This window comes from Rhopalosiphum maidis, chromosome 2 (assembly GCF_003676215.2).
Source record: "Rhopalosiphum maidis isolate BTI-1 chromosome 2, ASM367621v3, whole genome shotgun sequence".
Lineage (NCBI taxonomy): Eukaryota > Metazoa > Arthropoda > Insecta > Hemiptera > Aphididae > Rhopalosiphum > Rhopalosiphum maidis.
In genome coordinates this window covers 63,618,806-63,637,821 of record NC_040878.1, presented here as the reverse complement: position 1 = coordinate 63,637,821, position 19,016 = coordinate 63,618,806, and the positions used below count along the sequence as shown (strand labels likewise).

At 22.8% G+C, this 19,016-nt stretch overlaps 1 protein-coding gene across 2 annotated transcripts in view; it reads right to left on the bottom strand.

Moving 5' to 3' along the window:
* LOC113551041 (nitric oxide synthase, salivary gland) overlaps positions 1-18,792 on the bottom strand; it is a 78,975-nt gene extending 60,183 nt beyond the window's left edge. For both annotated transcript variants that reach the window (XM_026953049.1, XM_026953050.1), the window contains exons 1-2: positions 18,355-18,792; positions 4,827-5,057 (exon numbers count right to left, since the gene is read on the bottom strand). In XM_026953049.1, coding sequence (XP_026808850.1) covers positions 4,827-5,042 — 216 coding nt within the window. In that variant the 5' untranslated portion in view covers positions 5,043-5,057; positions 18,355-18,792. The remainder of the gene's footprint in view (positions 1-4,826; positions 5,058-18,354) is intronic.
* Positions 18,793-19,016: the final 224 nt, after the last annotated feature.

Sequence of the window (19,016 nt, the reverse complement as noted above, 5' to 3'; positions counted from 1 at the left end):
TTTGACATCTTTATAAACTGCTACAAGAAAAAATCAGATTTAATCGTAAAATATTATATTATCACATCATAGCACTTCACAGAATAATACGTCAAACATTTTTCTCTTTTTATACCTGTATAATATTATAAGCTTGGCTTGAGTTCTGAATTCTTAATGGTAAAATATTTTTACGAAAACAACGCATTGCTACTTCATATTTTCATTTCCTTGTGTTTATTTTTAAGAATATTGCAGGTGGTACTTAAAGAAATTATTTTCTCGCGTGGATTACATAAATGCCTGTTTAATGTACACAATACAAATATAATATATATTTATGACAATGTATAACGCATATTTCGTATTTGTGTAGGTATACATGGAATTTTTTTTGACGATATGACATACTTTTAGAATTCATTTTTTTTTAGTTTTATTTCAATATCATTTTTCGTTTTAAATTTGTTTAAAATTTTGATTCATTTTAAAGATGTTTTTGAAGTAAATAAATTATATAAATCAATTTAATATGTAGTTTAAAGTTTAAATTTTTTTATCAGAATCCTACGTCGGTGTCATAATATTTTTAATATTAATCAAATATTTTAATGAAAATGAAAAATTCATAGGTAACCAATTTTTAAACACAAAATGATACGCACATTAAATATCATAAGGATAAAAACTACCTATGACATGATTAGTTGGTTAGTTGATATTTAAATTGCGTTTTTCATAAACGTCTCAAGTGATCTTAAAAAATGAATTAATTTTTATTTTATTGAATTATTTCGAATTGTACTTGTATTTTGGTCATCGTCCCTGATTTACATAGTAAAATTGATTTAAAAATTCAGTTATCACACAAGCATGTGAGTGCATATTATAATGTTATAGTAATGTAGTTTTTATGTATTTTATGTAATATTAAATAAAGTATTTGTATTAAATCAGATTTATATAAATATCAGAACTAGGCAGTATCAATAAGCATATTGTTATCAAATTATATAACGCCTAATAGATTAGGCGTCAAATTATAATCACTAATATTTTAATGTCAGTTATTATTTTTCAATTTTTTTAATATACTTAATATTATATATATATATTTATTATTCAAAAAAAAATGTTAGAATATTTTTTTATTTTAAACTTTATTATGTAGCCTTTTGTTGAGGACTTCCTAGAAAGTTATTGAGAGAAAATATCGTTTGAGTTAAAAAGCTATCCTTTGATCCTTGCTTTGTCTTTATACTTAATACAAATTATGACAGATTAAGTCATTTTTAGATTTAGAAATAATTATATCGTGTTATTGAACGATACAACTTTAATAGGTTACAATAAAATTCCACCAGATATCAATTAAAAGTATTTACATATTTATTTTATATTATTTTTAAATTTATTCATAACTAATAAAATACTGATAAAATAATGATTTTAAATTTATTGTTTTAGAAATAAATTTTATAAAAATGTAACTACCATAATCGTAAATCCAATGAGATATTATCCAATGAGAATGAACAAGAATTATCAGTGAATATAGAATTTATAAGACACAGTATTGTAATAACAGCCTGAAAATTATTTTTTATTTCATGATACTGAGATGTTACTAATAGATAAACATTTTTTAATAAACTTTTTTAATAAAATGTGAATGTTTATTGGTTTAAGGTATAAAATTTAAAAAAAAAATAGTAAATTTATAAGTTTTTTTTTGTCTTATAACATATAAAATGCAAATTGATAATACATTTTTTATAACAAAACTTAATTTTTTCACCCTTTTTTTACCACAAGTCGTCTCAAAATTGAATTTGACATTAATTTAGTTTCTATACCAACGTGATTACGTTATAATCTGGTTCAGTAAAAATGCGAAAGAAATAATAAGAACTAACCATTAATTATGTGTATTGATTTTTTAACGTTCGTATTATATTAATCTTTATGGCTTTAATCTTGAGGATTTTTGTAATATTGATGATTATTTTTAATATAACGTTATTCTTATAATCTATGTATCGACGGTGGTAAAATATTAATATTATTTTTAAAAGAAATATACAATCTATATCTATGACACAATAACTGCTTAAGCAACGTGTAAAATCCGTTAAAAAAAAAAAAAACAATATACAACAATATACAACAATTAATAAATACATTTTAAGGAAAGAAGACATACAATAAATAATACTCACAGATCAATTCTTAAAAATAATTCAAATGTTGTATAAGTTAATTAGTAATTGATAGGAAAGTCATAAATTAATATTATGCATTAAGCATAAATGACACCATTTATGTTTAAATTCATCGGAGATGTCTTTGAGGATTACCAAGAATAGTATGAACTGTGAAATTTAAGCAACAATACTTCAGCTTTATGTAAGATGTATTAAAGTTTTTTTTTTTGTAATTTATTCAAAAGAATTGTAGTAAAAATATCAGATTATCATAGATTGATTATAAGTTATGATAATTTTGAGCAATCATTAGGTATAAAAGATATTTTTTTGATATTTGTGACTCTAAAATAAATATTAAAATATTTTAATTCAAGACAACTTATTATCAAAAACTTGTTCGTTATTTTTAGTTTTTAGTTAAAGCATTCAGAAATCAGAAAATACTGAAAAAAAAACAACAATGTTATAGATTTGCAATATGATAAATCGAAAAAGAAGTTTCTTATTATTAGAATACAATACAGATTAAAGTTTTGATTTAAATTTAAAGTTTTTATTATGATTCAATAATAGAGATAGTATTGTTTAATCTAAAACGACAGCATAACTGATTTGGAATTGACTTTATTTTATTTGCGTCAAATCGAAATAAACTCGTTAATCAGCTTCAGAATGACAGCAAAAATCGAACAGTAGTTATTTCTTAATATGCTGAATTTTTTTTTTCTTTAAACTATACGTTTATGGGTCATTTAACTTACTTTGATTTATATTTTTGTATTAGTTTGAACAAACGTGATAAAATATCCTATTTAAAAGTATTTAATAGACAATTCATTAAAAATGTGTAAAACCTAAACAACTCCCATAAAATATGTGCACAAAAAAATAATGATACATTTTTCATGTATAATATTATGAAGTAAAAAAAAAAGAAGTAAGTTTTGTTAAATAATAAATATCGAAATTGATTCCATTTCCAATTAAGTAATGTTTTTATAATATGATGTTTATTGTAAATTTAGTGGCTAAAGGTATAACAATAAATATTTAATATGTGTATATATGTTCAATACAATAATGTATTATTTTACATTAACGTAGTTTTTATTTGTTTTTGAAATATCTATACTATATTTTATTTTAATTCAAAATATAAAAGAACATTTTTATCTGAATATTGGTAAAAAACGAGGCTGTGAAGGCATAAAAAATAACAAGGTGAGAACTACTTATCTACTGGATTACTAAATAGTGTTCTATTAAATAATCTAGATATTGAACAAATCTTGTAGATAACGGTTAGTACAATTTGAGAAAATATTAAGAATCTATAAAATAAATAAGATGATGTAGAAATGTAGGTATTATAGGAATTTAAGACTATTAAATATTTAATATCATTAGTATATCAAATATTTATTAAATTTACAAATAGTATATTGTTTGAAATTAAGAATGTTGGTAAAATGTTGTTTGACTTTAACATGTAGTAATGCTTATGAAATAAGAAATGCGTGTAGTTTTTATATATTTTAATGTGGTTTACTCTTTTACATTTATATAACCACTAAAACTTGTTTAAAAATTCTCTTCAGTATACAATTTAGAAAAAAAATATGTTAAAAACAATATAATAAATTATAGGTGTAAACAAGAAGTATATTTTCAAAACAGGATTTATGTCGATAATGTGTTTGACAACGGATAACTAAAAAATATTCAAAAATATACAGTAGGTATATATTATTATTTTCCATGTAACACTACTCCTATGTATAACTTGCAAAATATGTAATATGTCCATTAGTGGTTTGTTTTATAACCATAGTAAATATTAGTTTGGGAAATACTTTATAAACATATTTAGGTTTTAAGCAATATCGAAGGTTTATGTTATTTTAAAGTTATATAGTGTTTATTAATTAAATTAAATTTGTTTTATGTTAGGCTGTGATCTTTATTCCAAGATTATGACAGTGAATACCCTAATAATCCTAATTCTATCAATTATATATAGATGATTACACGATTAGTTTTAAAATATTTAAATTTGCTATTATAAATATCATAGCATAGTATAGTAAGTTTTTGGTAATTCATAATATTATGGTGTTAATAATTAAATAAGTATGCATTTAAAACTATATGGACAACTATTATTATAATATTTTAATGTATCCATAATTTTTTAGGATCATTTCGATAAAATATCTTACCCAAATTGATTTCATAATTGATAAAAAAAATGTCTTACGTTACAATTCAATCAGATTTATTAGATGTTTTTTTTTTAAAGAAATAAAATTATAAACCGGATACAGTGTAACTATAACAAATATTGATTTTTGACCGTTAAAAAATACGTGAGTTTAACAATAGGGTTCGTTCTACTCTTGAGATGAGTTGGCTTTTGAACGTTAAATTCTGTCGGCAGATAAGTCAGATAAGCATCTGTCGTTTTTTTTTACATATATTAGCAGCCCCAAAGCCATTTACATGAACGTTGTTCAAGTTCAAAGTTCAAATTTAGATGGTTTTTTTTTTGTTTCAATTAAAATGTAACTGTTTGAGTACATTGCACTTTTTTTGGTTTAAAAATATGCATATATATATATACAGAATCGATGACACACTAACCTTGGTAGAGTTGTGATGCAATGAATCGAATGCTTCTCCTTTAGATATGAGGTTCTTCAGTTTCAATGGTTTCTGAACAGGGACATTTGAATGGCCGTTGGACAATCCGTCAGTGGCTAAATCAACGAAACGACTACTGACCAGTGATCCTCTTTTTGTATTACCCGGTATGATTAATTCTAGTGGAACTGATTCGTCCGGCGTGTCACGTGCCATTCTTGTAAATTATTCCTATATTAATACAAAATATTCCAAAATTTAAAAGATGTTTAAAACTAAATTATATTATATTGATTTATTTAGATTAAATTACTTATAGTACTGTGTTATTTGTATTAAATCAATTTATTGTATTTTATGTCAATAACATAAGTGTTAAAAAATTAAATGTTTAAATGTGTTATATTCTCGGAAAATATCTAATAAATAAAAAATGACATCTAAAATTAATTTTGAAATATATAAACCTTGAGTACTATTACTATAAAGAGATGTAATATAAAAATAAATATTTGAATATTATAATATTAATAATTATATATTTAAAAAAAATTATTATTCTCCATTTTACTTTTTATTTTAATATTTCATATAACCTAACCATAGTTGAAAATATTATTGAGAATAATCATATTTTAACAATTTTTCTAAGAGCTTTAAAATAATTAAATAAGATTAATGCATATTCGTAATGAGTTTTTTTGGTTTAAATTACTTTTCTTCGGTTTAGCATTATAACTATTAAGCATGACTTATTGGTTGTTTATTTCGATTTACCCTTTTAAAATGTATAAGTGTAATGAATGATTGATATCTTTTATTGTATTTTAACATTATTTCTAAAAAGAGGGTAGACATTTTGTAGAAGAAATTTTTTTTTTACATTTAAAAAAAAGGTCTGCTGTAGGTTTAAAGTGTGCCTCATCGTTGAATAAGCCACTGTTAAGGATGTATTCAATTATTGAATTCAATGATACATTATTACATAAAAAAACAGTTTTGATCAGAGGCAGCATATCTATTTCTAAAGATCTTTAATATAATTTATTCACAAACTATACCAACTTCTATATTATAAATAATTTATCTAAAATTAGTAATAATGTAATCTAATATAATTTCGAGTATCTAGGTTAAATCATTATTGAATTCAAACAAAATATAAAAATTGACTTTTTTGAATATTGGTATTGTGTAATTATTTCCGTTTCTCGAATTTTCAAAATTAATTTGCTCTTTTAATTTCATAGAAATAAATTATGTTCCTTCAACAAAGTACATTCGATTGATAATTAAAATTATAATTTTCAATTTAATATCAACATATTAAATGTTTGTGGTTGCAATTAAATAAATACAGCGTAATAAAGTATGTTATGTGAAGCACAGTTAGAATAATTCTATCGTTAGTTAATTCCATCCCCTAAGTATTGTTGATTAAAATATATAATACTTATATGTATATATATATTTGTCTATACGCTTGATAACAAATAAAAATATAAGTTGTTCAATAAGCACCTTCCGATGGTTAATGGTTATATTATATGAGCGAGGAAAAGGGGTCAAAGACTTGTGCTTGTAGTTAGGTAATATTTGTGAGTTATCGAGAAAAACGTTTTTCTTACACTATCCCGCGGGGATATGTACTGGATGTATATACTAGCATTATGTTCGTGCAATGAACCGGAAGGGTCGACTATATGCCACTTGTGTTAGGATAACGATCAGACTGACCACAATCACCTGCTTTTTTACATACAGAAACCAATAGTTATTGTTTTTGTTTCACTCAACTCTCTTTTCTGTAAAATTTAATATGTATTGGTAATAAATTATTAATAATTTTTAAAATAGAAAAATACAATCGGTATGCATCACTTTGTTTTATTTTTTTTTAAATTATGCCTCGGGACAGAAAAAAAATAATAAAAAGTGTTTACCGATTTGCTGAACATTGGATATCACATAGATCACTACTTACTATTATAGATGTATTAAATTTGAATTCAATAATATATCATTGTATACGAAAAACGATTCTGAGGGTAAACGGTCTATCAGCTTATATCACCAAGTAAGTAGCTACTATTAAAGTAATTTATTTTATTTTTAGTATTATAGTAGGTTGATATAATTTTTTTTTCAAAAATATTGCATTTATTATATTATTATTTAATTTTTGTAATAATATATTTATACTACTTTATATCAAGTTATTTAACTCAAAACTTAACAACATAATTTTGTAAATATAGCAAAACAGTAAAAACAATTTATAGTATCTCAAGTCTATGTAAATAGATAATATTTTAAAATAAATCAAAAATAGTTTTGCATATGGTAAAATTCATAATAATTTACATACCGTTATTTTTAATTTAAATGCCCAAAGTTGAAATTTAAAATGTTTATGAAAAATAATTTATCTTAATATATTTTTTAGATTTTGGTTTGAGTTTGAATTACTTATGAAGAATATTGTATTAAATTTTCAAAACTTTAATATAAAATAAAAGTTTTCAAGTATTTCTAACTACTAAATTGTTAACGATATTTTTGGGAATAAGACGAATATCATAAAAATTACAACTTCAAATTATACTAATATAAGAACAACTTATGAGGGATCTTGTATTCAATTTTCAAGAATTTTAACCCAGTGGATAACTAATAGAAAAAAAAACTTAAAATTTTATATCCAAAACCATCCCCGTCTTTCAAAATCGAAGCATTTTATTAACAACTATATGAATATTTAGAAAAAATACGGATCATTGAAAATCAAATCGCTACGCTCAGAATAATAATAATAATAATAAAAAAAAATAAAGGCAATATAATAATTATAATACTTTATTGACAGTTTGTATTATCAAGTAACAAACAGACTTCTGATTCCTGATTTTAAATGAAGAGTTTTTTTTTATTGCTGTCAAAAATGGATTATAGTTTTGACATAGGTTTTTTATTTTTTAATATATTCGATATATATTTAGTGTTAAATATTATTATGTATTTGTACAACGTAAAAATCTCCAATTGACAAGCCCTTTTTATGTTGATATTTACTATGTGAAATTATCTAAAAAACAGATCATTTTTAAAGCGAACTTTATAACGAACAAATGTTAACGGTTTAAATATTCAATGTTTTTCATATTTTCCTTCGTTAATTAACATTGGACACATTTTTTTCTTGGATAATTGACCTTCACAAAGTCCGAATAAAGTTGAATTCGTTGTAATTATTTATTTATTATTATTATTATTATTATTATTATTATTATTTTTATATAAAATATTTAAGCGTGTAGCTTTGATAATAAAAAAATTATTATTCATAATAAAAGGAAATAATTTACTCATGATTTTACTGTAATATTTTAAAAATATACGACTGATATATTAATATATATTACTCCAAAAAGAACAATGATAATATTTTATCTTTAATAAATATTTTAGGTAAAATAATAAATTTGGATTCCTTAGTTCTACTAACAGGGAATACGCAATTGAATATTATGCGCATTTATCTATTTTAAAATATATACTGAGCATAAATTTAATTCTCCAGTACTCATTCTTGTGTATTATTTTTATATTTTTTTTTTAGAATGCTGTTATCAGAATTACAAAATAAAAGACGTGTTAAAACACGTTTTGTAATTCAGATCGTTACTTGATAAAAATAATTAAAAAATAAATTCAAGAATAATTTAAATAATGTCCTTATTTATACATTTTAAAATAGTTTTGTGTAGTTAAATGTTGACTTGAAATAGGAAATTATTTGACAGTACAAAACCAATTTTATAGTATACCTATACTAGGTATATTACATAGTGTGATGGACAGACATCACAACAATTTCTTCTAATATGATATTTTGAATTATGTCTTACAATAATATATTATTTACTGTTTAAAGTATTTGTAAATGTTATTGTCTATAAACATTTAAAATAAAATAAGTATTTTCTTTTAAACCTTCATAGAATATCATTTTCTCATACATATAACCACATAAATAAGTAAATAATATTTTATAATACATTTTATATGACACAATTCTGTATGGTATATGATCTATTAGTTTTACAATGAACTCAGAAGAGTTCTTTGAATATAATATTCTATCATAACTCTCAAATGTAATATCACAATACTAAACACAGTATATCTTGCACTAATATGGTGAATGAAGAAATATGAGTTTCTTATGTAAGTATATGTTATCCAGTTCTATCCTGACAATTTTCATTAAACAATTTTTTTTATCTATATTTTTCTAATTATTTTGTTAATTTTCAATTAAACTTGATGTATATCTGATTTTTATCGAGAAGTATTAAAATAAAATAATATTTAACAGCACGTATGCTTACGAATGATATTGTTTAGAGTAGCTAACGTATAAAACACAGTTGGAAATTATAAAATAGGGTGCAATGTATTAGAACAAGTTAAACGAAATAATACTAAATAATAAGATTACAATTTCAAAGTATAAATCAAATATAACAAGGAAGATTAGAGAAAATATGTATAACAACGTAAGTCTATCAAGAGGATTAGTAGATAACGATGAGTGAGTGGATGAAGAATCATAAGACAGTTTCATAAATGGTTTAAGTGATAAGACAAAGAAATATTAAAGTAGTATATTAGATTTGTAATGTACGTACATATTATTAGGTAATTATATAATATTATATAAATAATAATTGTATACCTATTTATATTTATCGTAATATTTATCATAAAACTTATTAAAACAAATAATATATATATATGTATATATTTAATAAATAAGCTTTTTTGTTCTACTCTAAATATTAATTACTTTAAGTGAAATTTAACTAAGAGTTAAAAATAACTATAAGTTTATTCCATACATAAAAACATATGTTTTACATTGTTACAAGCACATCTAGGTTGTACAATAATTATGAATCAAATGGGTCGATTATATTAAATTATATGTACACAAAAAAAAAAAAAAAACTACATATTGCATTTATGTAGGTAATCAAAATACTTATTTATATAATTAATAAAAATATAATTCAGATTTTACCATCCAAATATACAGAAGTTATAATTAAGAATATTATTATTATCTATACCACAGTGAAGGGTGAACAATTTTGTACTAATATAAGTATTATATATTTAGGTACTTAAAGTGTATGTCAGTTAAAAGTAATATACCTATTATCTATCATATTATAATTTATTACGATTGTAACAAACATTTTGAAGTAGCAAAATACAAACAAAAATCTTCTGATACTTATTAATAACGTATATGGTAAACAAATTTAAAAGTGCAATTTCTATTTCAAGGAATATTTTTACCGATCAAGTATGTCTGTTGTTTGAAAATATTATTTTAAGTAAACTATGTTACGTAAGTACATTTGCATTTATGTATAGAGTATTAGTGCTTAATATCTATCATAATATATTTTATCCAATTAATTTTAATAACAATATATTATATAAATGTTGGCTTTATTATAATATATAATCAATGGTATAAGTATATACTATTATAATATCATGTAATGGTAATTATTTCTACGTTCAATATCATATTAATTTGTTTAATGTTTATACTTCCTAATATTAATTTACACGTTTATTTTTTTTTTTTTGTCAACTTAATAACTGTTATTGAAAATGTTTAATGCAAAGTATACATTCAAATATACATCTGCCAATTATAATATACCGTACATAATATTGACATAAATTTAAACAAAAACAAACGCAATAGAAGTAAATCGAATTAAAAATAAATTTTATGGTAAGTTAAAACAAAGTATTTAAATATTTTTTGAATTATATTCCTAAACATTTGCCTAAAAATAATTATAAGAAATATACAATAAAAATTATGTAATTACCGAATACTATATCGATTTATGCATTAAGGCAGTATAAATAAAAACATCGTACAAATGGTTTTTATACGAAAAATGTTCATTGTTAAATTAATAATATTGAATATTTTCGATTCACTAGGAATTAATGTATTGGGTTCACCGAGTACAATTTAATTGTTTTAAAAAAATAATAACACTAACAAGAATTTTGATAAATTATACTTATGCATTTTACTTCAATATTATTACCTATTTTTATTTATTATTGAGTTAATTTAAAACTCTCAAGATATAGTTTTTTTTTTTTTAATATTCGTTATATATTTATAGATGTATATAATAAATTAAAAATCCTGATTTTAGTACTAAGGTGATAGTTATATTGAAAAAGTATTTCCATTCAAAAACAATTTTAAAATGCATTTTCAATGCCTTAATTTATCTCGAAAAAAATTAATTTCAATCGTAATTTATTCACTTTTTAATGGTAAAAAAATATGTTATATACACTCAGTGATTTAACTGTCTGACACACGAAAATTATTATTATATATAGGTAGTAATATTCGTTTTACAAGAGTATAACAATTTGGCCAGTAAATTTAGACACTAAACAATTCTTTCTCACATCACTTTTGGCATACAGGTATAAAAGATGATAACTTAATCTGTAGATTTGATAGGCTTATAATTTTAATAACCCATTTGGAAAAGTATGATATTCTTATATAATATTAGACATCTGAGTGTCTGCTTGCACATATTTTTATATCTTCGTTTATAATTAATATTTTACGAAGAAAATGTAATTTACATAGAACTAATTAGTAATTAATAATAGGTATATTATATAAAAACACTACTATGATTCGCTATCTTAATACAATAAATCTATAAAAACATTTTTATATTTCTTGAAAAACTTATTATATATAAATAATTTAAAATATTAATAACTTTTAAATAAGTATTTAAAAATGTTTTCTACGTATTTATTTTACTATTTTTTATCGAAGCGATTTTTACAGATTTTAACTGTTTCAAATGACAACTCAAATATTTTAAATATAATTATTTCGTAATCATTACAAATAATAAGATGTTTTAAAATATAAAAAATTATGCAAAATTGATTTTTACATCTGAAAAATTATTTTCAATGTTTACATTTAAGCTTATAAATAACAAATAATATTGATAACAAACTAATTATACACAGTAGATTAAACATATGAAGTATAAACTTAAAGTATAATAAGCTATTTGAAAATATGAATAGAAAAATATTAATTCTTTTTCAATCTTCATAACTGGTAAAGTGCTAACTACATAGCTTAAAATTACAATTAATTAATAAAATAGTCGAATATATATTTTTCTGAAACATACGTGAAAGTTTTTATTTTAAATTCACTGTACTAGCAAAGTATTATGAAATTAAATTAAAAATAATATTATGTTGCATCTATTTATTTATATTATTCTTTTTTTTTTATAATTGACGAGATTTTAATTTATAAATTATTATCTCTCAACAATTACAAAAAGAAACAAAAAATATATATCACATATGAAAGTGATAAATATATTTATTTAGAAGAAAAAATATCAGGAATACAAATTAAAGGATATTTTATTCTCAACTTATGCAGTACGTATTCCTTTTTTTTAAAAATTATATTGTTATGATTAAATTATTCATTGCTTATATAATCGATAAAACGATATATTTTGTAATTTTCATTAAGTTCAACAAATACTCGTACTTCATAAATCAATAAAATTACTTATGTAAAAAAACTGTGGTAATAAAATAAATTTAGGTTAAGAAAAAATATAATCTAAATAAAAAAATATTAAAAGTTTAAATTTTTAAATTTTTAATATGATAATATTTTAATAACCAAGGTATACTATGACTCTTTGTACTATACTAACACTAAATATAAATATCTTGGTCGTTTAGTTGCTACATATATCGTTTTTAGTTCATTATTTGATATTTAATAAGGCTTGGAGTAAAACATATTTCTATACAGATGTTTGTTTTTATCTTGTTATCATAATACCGTTAGTTAAATTATATTGTTATTATCATTCATAGTTGACAGTTCCATTTTGAGAAGTAATTACTTTTTAAATTTAAATATATTGTTTAACTAACTATAGGTTGCCGTTATCGAATAAAGTCATATTTGTATAACTAATTAAAAATAACCGATGTACCAATAATGTTTTTGAAACTTTAAAAAATATTTCAAAGTTTGCGCTAACGGGTAGTTCTAACCAATGTGGGCAGTTGTAAATATAAATTTGGTCAATACCTAAAATATGTGAGTTTGAGGTGGTATTTACATATCATAATTCTATACAACTATTTGTTTAAACTAAAAACAATTTTATGCTTTTAATTTTTGTTTTATATACGTAAATTATTCCACTCCATTGTTATCGGATTGAGTATTGATTATTATGATGTATTGATGTACTTATGTGATTATAATTTGGTCCAGTTAAAAGCAAACCATATTCAATCCAAGAAGAGTTTTAAAAATAAAGAATTTTAATCCGTGATGAATTGTAAATTGTACTATAATTAAATATATACTATACATAGCCACATAGGTAGTATTCATATTATTGTAGGGAATAAATACATTTTTTTTTTCAAATCGTATATACAAATATATGTTTAACAGTTCTAACAATTCACAAGCTCTAAAATATTTAGCCTTACAATGTTAAGTCGATTAAGACATATTTTAAATAGTTTAGAGCAAGTAGGGATAACGTTTATCATAGGTACTTACAATTTTTTTCATTATATAGCTAACCAGTTATATGTCCTTTCTTTTTTTAATTTTATTCATAAATTCTATTCGCTTTGTACAGTTAAGCAACAATTGTAATTTTAAAATTCTAGAAAAGTAATAAAACATTTTTAGTTTGCTCGTGGAAAACTTTCATACGAAGTAAATTTTTATTAATATTTATTTAAATCGTTGTTAATTAAACTATAAAATTATTAAAAAATTAAAGTTATTTATTTCGTTTGAACTTCTAACAACAATTATATGATGATTGTATTGAGGATTATATAAATAAAATTTTATAATATTTCACAATTTTTTTTTTAATTCTCAGCTTTCCTAAGACAAGGAAGTATCAGAAGGTACTAAAGTATATATATATATATATATATATTTATGAACGAGGTAATAAATAGTAAAAACAAATCGTGAAATTTTAAAAACAATTTTTTTTAAATAAATATCTATAGCTAATTTATAATAGTAGGTCAGATTATAACTAATCACTGCAGGTTTATTATATACATAATATTTTCGTTGAAGCTTACTGCATTAGATAGGTACGTAGTGTTGTTTGTGGAAAAACTATTGAAAAACATTTATATTTTTATAACACTTGATTTTAAAAACCCAAATATTATGTAATACTACGTATTAAAATATGTTTAAAATTATTTGAGTGCTATGTTATTAAATATATATATTTTTTTATTGATCTTGAAATAATATCGGCAGCAGTGGCCATTAATTTTTATAATATTTACAATAGACGTTATTTAAACGTGTTTAATATTAAGCAGCCAAAGTGAATAAGATTTTTTTGATATTTTAAATCCACAGATTTTGGTTTAAAGTGTATAAATTGTATTCTGCACAATATTTATAAAATAATTTAAGTTAAAGCAAATCAAAAATGTACGACCGAGTTGTATTGAAAAAAAATAAGTTTAAGGTTATCAAGCATTGTCACACTGCTAATATTGACATACCTACTATAGTATTATTATTATCTTTCATAATGTTGAATAACAATAGTTTATTACTATAAGTAATAAGTATAGACAATTGAGTTCGTTAACAGCACTATAAATAAAATTACATCAATTTAATTGTTTAAATTGTTTAAGTTTGTCGTCATTAGAAATATAATTAATGCATATTATTCATTTTTTTTTTAAATAACCACTGAAATTTAAATTATTAAATATCCGTATTTAATTAGTACCTACATTGATAAATATTTTCCAATTTATTGAAATTATTTATTTACGACATATTATTGTTATAGGAATTTTTTTTTATTCCTCCAATAAATATAGTTTTATTTAATTAATTTATAATGATACGATACATAATTATTACAAACAATCACATACTTTGTGTATTTATATTATTTAATTACACATAACACGATTGATCGGAGAAAGAGAAAATCTAATAAAAACAATATGTTATAAATAAATAATTCTAATGAACTGAAAAATATGTTTTTATTTATTGAAAAATATTTAATAGAAATTATTGCAATTTTTGTTTTTTTAAATTTCATTTAAGAATTTACTGTGTTTTTCGTTTTACCCAGAATCTTATCTCTATATTGCAAAAAGAAGAAAAAAATATTTAAAATAAAATACTATTTATTATATACCATTACCGGTTTAATGGTGATAATATTGAAATATGCAATTTTAGATGAATTGAAATCACCACAAAAACAATTCATACAATATTCAATACAATCAGTTATTAATTAAATAATAACTAAAGACGATCATAAAAAAAAAATTGTTTTAAATTGTAAAATTTGGAAAAATGACCTTAAAAAAAATATTGTATTATGTTCTAATAAAATACGTTACTAATAATTATTAACTAGTCAGTTTTAGAATTGAAGATCGATTCGCAAAAATTGTTTATATCTTCAGTGTTGAAAAAATTGTATTTATGTTATAGTAAAATATAGATATGTAAGTATAATTGTATAGTCAAATTTTCTTTAAGCGCTGATTTGCTTCTACGTAAATGTAATTAATTTAAGTAATTTTAAAGCAATACAATTAAATGAATAAAGTTTACAATACAAATATGAGAGGAGTTAAATATTAAGAATACTATTATAATATATAAGTACCTATAATGTGGTTATCAAACACAAAACTAATTTTTCCAACGTTTTTGTTTTTAATAAATCTTAATAAACGTTTAAAAATATTCGTTTTCTTATATTCTTGCAAGCAATAATATCGAATATACAAAAATGAATTTAAAATAAATCATAATATTTTCAAAGCAATATTTTATGAACTTACTCTTATCAGAATTTAAATCACTGTAATGTTTACTGAGTATTTAGGCAATTATATATTTATATGTTTTCTATAGAGATGACCGTGTTAAAATAAAATATTCTGAGATTGGTCTGACAGAATCTTTCAGCTTCCACTACCACACTGCTAGTAGTTGTTAAGACTTGGTAATAATATTTTGATATCCTGCAATTTAAGTTTAGTAAACTTTGGCCGTAGGCTGTATAATTAATAAGTATTCCACCAAAGCACTGCTAAAATAGATAAAAATAAAATTATATCTAAATTATAATATTATGTGATACTATATTTTTAATTTACATTACGAATAAAATCTTCTAAATTTTGCATAAATATTACAAAATATTTTGTAACTTTATTGTGCGACTGTTTTTTTATCTTTTTTTACATAATTTGTAAATTTCAATAACAGATTTTTTTTATTTATACATGTAATTTCAAGTACATTAACACACACACACATGCATACATATAAATCATAATTAAGCCATATCATATATAGAATTCTCAATATACTTTTGAACTCGATTCTATTCCATCGTTAGAATTTCTTATATTAATGGAAATAAGAAAGAAAAAAAATATGAGATTTTTTTATTTCCTACACAATTGCTTTAAATTATTGATAGGTGTAAAAATTATGTCAATCTGGGGAATATGTTCATTAAAATATGCTTCACCCATTTTAATAATATAATTCGTATGTAAGTAATGGCATTTTATTTTATTTGCATACACATTACTCAGTTACTTCTGCTAATACACCAGATTAAATGTCCCTTGTTTATTGCGTTCGATCAGATAGTTTAAAATTTAAATCGAAAATATCTGTCAGCTTGTTATGAAAAAACCGCTGTTTAAAATGAAAAAAACCAAACATTTACCGTAACGGAATATAATACTCAGTAAAACGAAAAATACCGTGGTGAAAAGCACGATGTGTGGATGAGATGCCCGAATTCCTTCCTTGAAATCCCAACCAAGAGTAATTGAATTATGTTTTACTATTTTATCCTAAATAAACGTGATCGTTTTTTTTTAACGTTTTATTTGTTTTTATAACACCATTCAATGTTTTATGAAACTAATTTAAAAGGATATTTAATTTATTTAATTTCTGATACATTTAATATCACTAGTGGACGAATACAATAGTATAGATATATTAATGTTTTATTTATCAAACAAATGGTGTTGTTTTTTTTACAGTGAGTAGTAAAAAATTATAATAATAAAAATTCAAGCATGTTATTTTGATTTAAAATATTTTGATTTATTCCAAACGTTTTATTAATTATTGTATCGCTAGTTAATATTAATAATAACAATTAGGAATCAAAAATCAAGCGTTTCAATTATTTTTATTACAATTAAATAAAAGTTCTAATTTCAAGACTAGGAGAAATCGATTCATAAAATGTTATTTCTTATTCTTTGGCACATTATAATGTATCCACTTGAAATAATTAAAGTATAATACAAATATTTAATATCGTTTGGTTATTTATTTAATTTTTGAAATTATTTGTTTTTTAATTTAAAAATATATTTGGGTGGACGCAAACACCATTAATGTTGTTTAAATTGTTCATATAATAATATGATGTGCTCATTGACAATTTAATAATACTTTCTATGTTTACTATCCATATTTAGCATTAACTCACAGTGATTATTTATAAATTAAATTATCCATCACCCCAAACCATTTTTTAGTTTCGTTAAAAAATATATATAATATGAAATATAGATAATAAAAAATAATAAAATAGGTAATAGTTTTTCTTTTTGTATGTACATTTAGTATTATGTTGCTGATATTAAAATGTGTAGATCGTATAATATTATGTAATGCTAAAAAAGCATTTAAAGTTAAGACAAAAATTGTGAGGTGACTGGGCAGATACACCTATTAACTAATTTATATTATAAATATTTCGCTCATGTATAGTTTTAAAATATAATTTAGTATATTAGATTTGTAATGTACGTACATATTATTAGGTAATTATATAATATTATATAAATAATAATTGTATACCTATTTATATTTATCGTAATATTTATCATAAGACTTATTAAAACAAATAATATATATATTTAATAAATAAGCTTTTTTGTTCTACTCTAAATATTAATTACTTTAAGTGAAATTTAACTAAGAGTTAAAAATAACTATAAGTTTATTCCATACATAAAAACATATGTTTTACATTGTTACAAATACATCTAGGTTGTACAATAATTATGAATCAAATGGGTCGATTATATTAAATTATATGTACACGAAAAAAATATATATTATAAATATTTCGCTCATGTATAGTTTGAAAATATAATTTAAAAATAAATAATTTATGACGAAGGTCTACGACTATAATAATAATAGCACGGTAGAGATTCGACAACGACTTATCACGTATAATAATGATGAGAATACAATAATGCTAAAATGATTATATTATTAATATTTTATGTATCCGTTCAATGTACTTACGTAAAATGACGATGAATTCGCGGGACGGCGACGACGGCCTACACTCCGTGCGCGTCTTCTGGCCGGAGCCGATGGCGAAGCGTACCTACGACTGTTATGTTACGAGTAAACCGCGATTTCGCACAATTTCCGTAAGAACCGAGAATAACAGTAATATTATCGTTACAATTATTGTCATGTATCGCGACGATAACGGTTTCGTCGCCTGCGGTGGGCGCGTCTCACGGTGTCGCGCCGTATAATAACCGTCGCGACGACGATGGCTTCGGATAATATTGCGCGCGTTCACGATGTCGAACGGTCGTTGTTATCGTCTGGCCGGTCGAAAACCGCGTGAAACCGAAAACGAGAAATCTTCGTCGGTAAAATTAAACCACTACGGTGGAATTCGAAGGAGCACGTTGCAATAATAATTTTGTCGTCGTCGCTGCCTCCGCGTACAAGTCTACTGCCGACGCGTTCCGTGTCGGATGACTCGCGAGACGTGCACGCCGCGTTCGCCCGCCACTTTTTAACGGCCACGCGCGCCGCCCGGCGGTCGGCCAATGGCGCGCGCGCCACCGTCTCGCCGTAACGCCATCGAAATTATCTCGCGATTTCTATAACACAACAATAATAACGATGGTGATGCTGATGACGACGATAATGATATAATCTTTAGG